This window comes from Lutzomyia longipalpis, chromosome 3 (assembly GCF_024334085.1).
Source record: "Lutzomyia longipalpis isolate SR_M1_2022 chromosome 3, ASM2433408v1".
Classification (NCBI taxonomy): Eukaryota; Metazoa; Arthropoda; class Insecta; order Diptera; family Psychodidae; genus Lutzomyia; species Lutzomyia longipalpis.
The window spans coordinates 4,177,043-4,186,365 of NC_074709.1; the positions used below are offsets into that span (position 1 = coordinate 4,177,043).

Consider the following 9,323-nt stretch of genomic DNA (forward strand, 5'->3'; position numbering starts at 1 on the left):
TAATCAAAAAGTTTCCAAACCCTCTGTAGTTGGAAGTGTTTGTGTGTCCAGAATCCAGCCCCCTCCTTCCTCCCCCAAAGAACACCCCTGCTCAGCATTTGGAGATTAGCAAATTTCCACGTTTTGCCATATTGTGTGCCATGGGGATCGTGTGATTTTTGGATTTGGTGCAAATAGCACGAATGATGGGTTGGGGAAGCAAATTAAATTGCGACTCGCAAATATTTTCCATGCTCATGGGGTGTGGGTGGAAATCAAATCTTAGGGGTGCTGGTATTTATTTTATTTTATGTCCCACGTGGTCCAAGCTGCAAGGGAGACACAGTAAAATTTTAATTGGCAATTTTCCCGAAAAATGTCTTCCCACCCCGCGTACACAATCGCAAAGCAAAGAAACATTATTAATCCAACGATTTTATACCATTTGCAGATGCTTAAGGACCTCCATGGACTTTATGAACTATTGATTTATTGTCTGGATGTTATTGTTGGGTGCCCCTTGAGGTATAAACAGTGGGTGGAGGAGTGGGAAATAAAATAATTAAATGTGAGAAAGAAAACGGCGCACCAGACTCTGGATTAATAAAATTTGCCAAGAAGGGAATACGAGGGAATTTTTCATGTTCAGCATTTTTGCTGATTTTCCCCATTCAATCATGAATATTTCTCTCGATATTTCTTCTATAATGTATTACTATTTTTTCCCTTATTGTCTTCAACCCTCATGTCCACCCACTTGTACATTTGCCCAAGAGTTTTCTTTGTGTTCTGTCATGTATAATAATTCCCTTAAAGCATCTGCCTCAAAATATATGAGTTTCTACCCTGAAAATCTCATAGGAAATGAAAAGAAAATCCATATCCCATTCTTTTTCTCAATATATTCTTCAATACACCTTTTGTTATTAATAATTTGAAAACATTCATTCCCATACATCACGAAATATAACGAGATTTATCCTCTACTAGTCCATCTTTCAGATTATATATCTTTTATTGAAATATGTAAAATTTAAATACATAATATCCTTTATTATATATAGTACATAGCAAAGGCGAGTTCTACGTTACAAAATGCATCAATTCTCATAAAATACGTACAATGTACATCATAGTGGAGTTAGTTCTAACCAATCTGTAGTTAAAAGTTTCCTTTCGTAAACTAACGTATAACCAAATTTTCTGGACGTAATCCAATGGGGAAGTTAGAGAACCCAATTGTTGCGGAGCATTGCCCCAATGGCTTCCCGAACAGCTTCGAGAGTGATTTTGTGTAAAAGTTTTGAAGGGGGGAGGGGGGGGCTGGTAAAATCGATGGTGAGGGGAGAGGACTACGATGAGGACAACCACCAATTTCCTGGGTTGGGCCCATGCTGTCCCAACTGACTGAGGCCGGAAATGCTCTACGAGGAGCATCATAAATCTTGTTTCGTTAAGTGGTGAGAAGTAAATTATGCTGGGTTTTTAGATTGGGGGGCTCTCGATCAAGAAGACGAGAGGCCTTTAAGGACAACATTGTTGCAAAGGGGCTAAAGATTTTGATGAATAATGGTAATTTATTAATTTATTTAATTCTTGTTTTGAATATTTCAGAATAAATTTTACTTAAAAGAAATATTTTATCTTTAAAATTTACAATTTAATATAGAGAATTTTTTTTTAAAATATTCATATTAAAAAAATGCCTACAAAATTTTATAAAATTATTTAGCATTATCCTATTTTAACATTTAATCCGCTCAATCCTAAAGCCTTGAAAAGAAACAAGGAAAAAATAAAAAATAAGAATAAGAGATATTTTTTTTCTATTTGTTTTACTAATTCATTTCATTTCATTTTCGATTTGTAAATTCGATTTAATGAAATTTCGATGAATAATGATAATTAATTAATTTATTTAAAGTTTTGAATAGGTCCCGAATAAATTTTACTAAATACATAAAAGAAATATTATTTGATCTTTATGACAAGATGCAAGCTATAGTGGAGCTTTAATGCTTTAGAGCTTTTTCGAATCTTTTCAAATTTTCAGAGGCTCGAATTGAACTATGTGCCCCTATTTTTTTAACACAAAATATACCAAAAATATAAGAAACTTTAATAATCTGATTATTTATTCATTTTTTTTTTATTAAATTTTAAATAGTTTTCCTAAAGCTTTTTCACACCTCAATTTCACACATTTTTCCAAAGATTTTTTTTTAATTGCATAATAATTAATACCTATGTGTTTACGAGAAAAACCAATTTCGGCATAACGAATAAATTTCAATTATAAATAGGTACTTAATTTTTATTATATATAGTGGTTTCCGGAAAAAATTACTTACCCCCTTGCGTAACGAGTGTCATTTCCATTTATTTGCCACATTTGTTGTTTCCCTTCTGCGGATAATTACATCGAGTGCGGGGTTAATTGATTATTAATTTTACTTTTTTCTCCACCTAAAGCATTTAATTATTATTGATTGTTGCTGATGAAGGATGTACATGATAAATGAATATTATTTTGTGGTTCCATCCGCAGCACAATTGGTTGTGTTAATTAATTGAGACATTTTTCCAGGGAAAACAGACCTCCATTTTCCTCTGCAAAAGTGATTGCCTTACCAGGAAGCTACCTTGTTTGAGCGTACGTTGGAGAATTGATTGAATTGCCAATTTGTAGGTGACACACGCTATGTGAAGGACCATTAATAATAGTTAAGATGATCATCTCGTTTGCGGGGTGTGGAAAATCTGTATGCGAGGGTGGTTGGATGGGAAAAAGTGCGAGCAGATTGAGAGAATTTGCTGTGCGATGGTGATGGCTGCAGTGTGGAAAAATCTCTGGTTAATCATGCATATGGAGCTGTTCAGTGGCTGGAAGAAATTTGTCAAGTCACTGCTCTTCAGCCACCAACAAAGAACCATTTCCTACCAATTCTTTTCAAGCTTCCCACGCTTGTGGGGAAAAGCAATTTTCCCACAAGCAGAATAGGAAGTGATTCTGAGGGTGAGCATATCTCTTCTCTTTTCTCCCCACCCACAACCCCCTCATTCGCCCCACAGGCCTTCTAAGAGGCCTCTCGTGGGGGTTGGGGGATGAGGATGAAATTGCCGAGGAAGTTGGACTTGAATGAGATTTTGGTGGTGATAATTGTGTTGGAGTTTTCACTCCTCATTCTTGGGAAAAATTTTCACATCCACCCTCAACGGAGAAAATGGTCAATTGCTGTGTGTGTATGATTTTTACGCTCCTCCAGGCATTTTTCGCAACTTTCCTCACTCCCCATCACCCCCAACCCCCCTCCCTCCCTAAAGTGAACGTGGTGTCGACATAAGAAATGAATAAGAACCCCCACTTGAATAAATTCTATTCTCAATCTAAACTCTGTAATAAATTTAAATTTTTCCATGTGCCATCGCAAATGATTTATATACTTTTCTCAACTCCTCAGCGGAAGAGAAAAAAGTTTTAAAATATTCCCATTGGGTTCCCTTCAACAGACCCAATGGGCGATATAATCAGGAAATTCACTCACGCTGCCCGAGACAATATGGCGAAAAGAAAAGAAAATTGTGGTGAGGAAGTGAAATGAGATTTCATCCTAAATCATCTCCCGAAACATGATTAATTTGGATTTCAGGACAATTCCCTGGGTGGACAGGAATGCTCTTTGTGTCCGAGACCCTTGGTGAAGCATTACACAGCTTACAGAGAGAGGGAGAGACTTTCGTCGGTGATCCCATCTTTTTTGATTAACTATCATACATTTTCTCCGCATCTATGTGGAATTTCATTTGAATGAAATCTTCAATGAAAACCCCTGAATGAAATTCATTTCACCAACTGTATCTAATTTTAGTTGTATGAAAGTCTTCATGCTGCTTTTGAGCCACTATGCACAAAACACAAAACTAACCGCAAACCATGGAAATGAGCAGAATTAACGTATTTGTAAAGATTTAAGGAGAAAACGTGTTCTAAAAACAACACCACAGACTACTTTTTGATAATTAAATATCCTTTTAGAGAATAATTAAAACTTAATGCTATTTTCTCAGATTAAATTGAATTGAATTTTCTCACGAAAATATCCCAAGAAAGAAAATAAGACGTGCAAGAGAAAATCTCCACAATAGTGAGCTTTTATTAAACACATAACGTGATTATATCCACTCTGTGAACATTAGATATAGTGGAGAATGGTTCAATTGTGATTCAATAACTTTCTTAATTTTTTAGAAAGATTTTTATATATCACAGATTTCTTATATTTTACTTTATTTATGAATGAAAAGAAAAAAAAAATTCAAAGAGAATTTCCACTTCCCACTGTGATGAGGTGGGAAAATTTAGCCAAGATATACTTAAAAATTTAAACAATGGCTTGAAATTCACTAATCAGACAGACTTAAAGAATCTTAAGATTCTTTAAGATTTCTAAGAGATTCCTTAAAAAAAACTGAAGATCTCCTAAGTAAAATTTAAGATCTTTAATTTTTCTTAACGAGGGCTGCATTGTAAAACCGGCTAAGTCGGTTCGGAGCTCATACCGACTTAGCCGGTTTTACAATGCAGCCCTCGTTAAGCGAAACTTAAAATTCCTTAAGTAAATCGTACTAAATGCACATTTTCGATGATTTTTTTCTGGTCACTTTCGGGCATAGAAATTCATAAAAATTATCAAAAATATGCATTTTGCTCGACTTATTTAAGAGATCTTAAATTTTTCCTAAGAAATCTTAACTTTTTTTCTTAAGGAATTTTAAGAAAATTTAAAGGAACTTAAGAGAACTTAAAAAGTCTGAAGAGAACTTAAAGAATCTGAAGTGAACTTAAAGGAACTTAAGAGAATTCACAGAATCTTAAGAGAACTTAAAGACCTAAAAAACATTTGCTTTACGTTTTTAGGTAAAATATTTGCAGGATTTATTCAGCTTACCGTATTGGAAAATGGAAAATTTCCTTGGCAATTTTTTATTATTTTCCAATCTTCTACAAAATTGCGTGTAACCCTATCGTTTCCTAGAATGACTTTCCCATATACGAAAACGAATAAACCCCTTTACCTTTAATTTAATACGAATTTCTCTGCAACAAACAACGAAACAACCCTCTTGACAAACTTTTGCGCACAACAAGGACTTTTTCTGGAAAAACAGAAAGGAGATCCTTTTCATACCTTATTAGAATACACATGCCCTAATCTTGAAATTGTTTCGTAAACATGTTTAAAGTATTTTATATACATTAGATATGGCAGCATAAAATTTTGTTTTGAATTCCCGAAGCAAAATTTGGGTATATGGAGGGGAGATAGGACTTGTTGGACAAATAATTCAGCATGTGGTGAGGATGAGGAAGGAATTTTCTCATGGCATACAGGAAAATAATTGGGGGGTGAAACTTTTCCTTTATCTCTCAATTATTTATATATGTTTCCCCATGATTGATGATGGGCTCTATGCGAAATGTTTGTCAAGTACTTTCAAGCGGAGGTACGTTGGTATACCTTGCCGTACATCTGCACGATGTTGGAGCTCTACAGCGGAAAAAGGGGGGCGATGGAAAATTTTCCGTGTAGATTGGAAAGTTGTGTATAACATGATTTTAATAGGTGCCTCTCTCTGCATTGCCTACACCTTTTTGGAGGGGGAGGGGGAGGGGTGTGAAAATGCGAAAACGGAAAAGCAATCTTTGGCTTTTTTTTTCGAGGGGGTGTGAGATTGTTATATACCTGTCAAATTTTCAACGTGCGCTTCTTTTTTTTCTCTTCGGTTGGGATTATGGATGAGGGTGGTTTGAATTTGCAGAAATCAGTGGAAGATGGATCAAATGCATCACCATCGCAAGATTTGTGTGTTGATGTGAGTGGATCAATTGGGGATGCGGTAGCTGGGGATGAAATTCAAGTGCTCAAGAAGGATGTGGAGCAATGTGAAGCATGTGCAGGTGATTCGGTAGAGTCATCGGGCACATTAGTGTGTCGAATCTGTCTGGCAAATGCTAAGGGTGACATGTGAGTGTATATGAAGATGGCATCTGCAGGAGACTTTTCAGTCGTCCCAAAGGACAGCTTATATCCTTTCCTTTTAGGCTCATCTCCCCATGCCACTGCAGAGGAACACTCGGATTCGTGCACAGAGCATGCCTGGAGAGGTGGTTCAGTGAGAGTGGAAGATCCGAATGTGAAATGTGTCGCTACACCTACCGAACAACATCTACTCTCAGGTTTTTCTCTATTTTCTCAATGATTTTCCTGATTTTTCTTATATTGAATTTTTTTCTCCTTGTTTTGGGCTTCTTTGGTGATTTTTTAAAAGTAAAATATTAATTTTGTATTTAGAAGATTTAATAAAAATCATTAAAAAACAACTTTTTAACCCTTTAAGGATAATATCAGGTGGGTGAAAGAAGTCCTTTTTCGTCCCTAAATTGATTTTGCTAGGCCTTAATTCTTTTAAAGTTTAACTCCAGAAACATATTTAATTTTTTTTGTGAATTTTCCACCGAAATATATTCAAATTGATTTTTTAAATATTTCCCATAATCGAAAGATTTTTATCAGTTATCAAGGTAATTATTTAACCATTTAATTAAATATCGGTATAGAGATAATAATTGTACAATATTGTGGTAAAAATCAAATGAAATATTCATAATATCAACCCCCTGTGTCGTATTGACGCAATTAACCGCCCCGTAGCTATATAATTTGCGAATAGGGGGTGGTGGTGGATTGGTGTATGAATGGATGTGATGGGAATTTGTGTTTATCCCTCCCCAACAGATACACCCTACTGGAATCCTTGAGGATTTGGTATCGGCATCCACACAACAGACGACTTCTCTGCACAGATATCCTCCTGTGTATCCTATTGACAATCATAGGATTTGGCATGACCCTAATTTGCGTCGCTGCCCTTCACTACTTCATCACCAAAGTAGAAGATCCTATGGATTTTCCCAGGACCTGGACTGTTGGTTGCTTGATAGTCTTCCTTATTATTGTGGTAATTATTCAACGAAATATCCTTCCTCTTCGCATCATCCTTGGGGGTGATTCTCTCATCATCACTCTGAAAAAAATAGTTTGTATTTGAGTTTGTCAAAGTTTGTAACTCCCATACAGTTTTTAACAAACATGGAAGTGAAAAGGAGTCAAAGCCCTTTTTTGTCAAAGGAGATTACTTTTTAATCTCCAAGTTTGTTATTTCAAAATAAAATACCCATGTTTGTAAAAGTTTGTTATTGTTTGTAAAAATTTGTTTAAAATTTCGCATAGCGCTCCTTACAAACCTTAGCAAACTATTACAAGTTTATTTATTCTATTTTGTAACTTTTAAAATAAAAGACATCCTTTTAAATGAGAATCACCAAATTTATTCTTTTTTTTTTTTCAATACAAGATTTTAATTACATACTGACTTTTCTCTGAGGAATCCGCCACCACATATTATCGTCCATACGTATACCACGTCGAATAAGGCTGATCAAGAGATCTCTTCCAACATTTCTCAAATATCGGTTAGGACGGGATGACTCCTTTTGCATTCTTCCCGTGTGTCGTGTTCCAAAACTCCCAGCCTAAGGGTTTTGGGGGCTTCCTGAGGATTCCGACAATCTGCTACTTCTTCCATTCGCGGCGAAAAGCATAGATGAAAATAAAACTTAAGTCGCTATCCAAGGCGACTCAATCCTCAATCATCTCGTTTTCTATAAATAAATAAAAAGGATATTTAAATCGAGGATAATGACATTCATGATTGAGGTTATCTTGAAATATCTTACCATTTAATGACCTAAGTAGATGCCCCAGGAACTTCAAACTGTACGCACAAGGTATATAGTTGAGGAATCTTCATGAAATCATTAATGATTTTCAAAAAATATCCTTTTTTAATCGGGTTTTTCACACTTTTCTTATACGGCGTCCACTCTAATGAAAACTTGACAAAATAACAAACTTTATCAAAAAAGTTTGATAAAGCTTGTTAATGCACCAAAGTAACAAACTTTTGAACAAACTTTATCAAAAATATTTGTTAATGTTTGATTTTATAAACAAACTAGCATACAAACATGTTTGTATAGTTTGTAAAAAGTTTGTTCTTTCAAATTTATTAAAATTTGTTTGCCAAAATTTGTAAAATGTTTGTTAAAGTTTGCACTTTTTTGTATTTTTTCCTCAATTTACAAACATTTTACAACCAATAATCTCCAAATAACAAAAATGTTTGTTAAATTTCATATTTACCTCCAAATTAATATCCTTTTACAAACTTTGACAAACATCGCTACAAACTATTTTTTTCAGAGCACTCGCATCTCATAAAGCAATGCGAAGAGATTGCCGCATAAAGTAAATCTCCTTCCTTTTTTGCAGATCCTCTCCTATGTCCTAAACATTTTCCTAGTGGTGAGAAGTCAAATAATACCCTGGTACCGTTGGTGGCAGAACAATCGTCGTGTGAAGCTCCTCTTGGAGTGAAATTGCAAATTGTCTGATGGGCTTTTTCGCATCACTGAATTTCGTGTGAAAGTTCATGAGGGGCTGGGGGTGGGAAATAGAGCTCACACAGTGTGATTCACAAACTTTTTGTGGGTGTGACACATTAAAACAAGCACAATTATTGCCCTCATGCCCTATGCTATATACATACATTACATATATCTGAAAATTAAAGGAGAATTGGGTATGAGTAGTATTTTAGGGACGGGAGAGAAACTTTGAATTACGACTTTGTGAGGAAAAAGGGGTGGCAAAATAAAATTTAAGGCACTTCTGCGTATGAAGCGCCTCACTTCCTTTCGAATCCACCCCCAAAGAGAAACGATCTGTTACGTTGATGAGGGTTTCCCACGGCTAGGGGGTTAGTATTATGAGGGGCTTTTGAAGTATTTTCTTTCAATTTTTTATGGTTGCAAGATTATTTTGTGAATTAAAGAATAATTATTAGAACTTTCTTCATTACTTACAAATGAATAAAATATTATAGAGGACACAGAGGGAAAAATAAAATTCTGAGAAATTTTTCCACTTTTCTGAAAAACTTTTAAGACTAATCTAACTCAAACTTTCCCCTGAGCTTTCCTCTAATATTGGAAAAAAAATAAATGAAATATTTCTTAAAATGCTATAAAATTCACTTCGTGCTTCTCCTTTTAAATTCCAATAACAAAAATTCTAAGAAATGTTTTCTCAAAGTTTTATTTCTGCGAAAAATTGCCTCTTAGTTTTCCACTTGATACCCTCTCAGTGGATTTTCCAGGAGTATCACTGAAAGTGAAGAGAACCAGTGTGTAGAAAATGCCGTGAAAAGTTGTAAAACATTTT

The 9,323-nt window shown here is 35.0% G+C and overlaps 1 protein-coding gene across 1 annotated transcript; it reads left to right on the top strand.

The window, feature by feature from the left end:
• Positions 1 to 5,772: 5,772 nt before the first annotated feature.
• LOC129794308 (E3 ubiquitin-protein ligase MARCHF2-like) lies at positions 5,773 to 8,477 on the top strand. The gene is made up of 4 exons (XM_055835101.1): positions 5,773 to 6,005; positions 6,083 to 6,217; positions 6,777 to 6,999; positions 8,373 to 8,477. The coding sequence occupies exons 1-4, from the start codon at positions 5,773 to 5,775 to the stop codon at positions 8,475 to 8,477; spliced, it is 696 nt and encodes a 231-aa protein (XP_055691076.1).
• Positions 8,478 to 9,323: the final 846 nt, after the last annotated feature.

Excerpts from the sequence above, each read along its gene's own strand:
- LOC129794308 (XM_055835101.1), top strand. The coding sequence starts at position 5,773 with ATGGATGAGGGTGGTTTGAATTTGCAGAAATCAGTGGAAGATGGATCA. Across the intron at positions 6,006-6,082 it reads GCAAATGCTAAGGGTGACAT|GCTCATCTCCCCATGCCACT; the intron begins GTGAGTGTATAT and ends CTTTCCTTTTAG. Across the intron at positions 7,000-8,372 it reads TAGTCTTCCTTATTATTGTG|ATCCTCTCCTATGTCCTAAA; the intron begins GTAATTATTCAA and ends CCTTTTTTGCAG.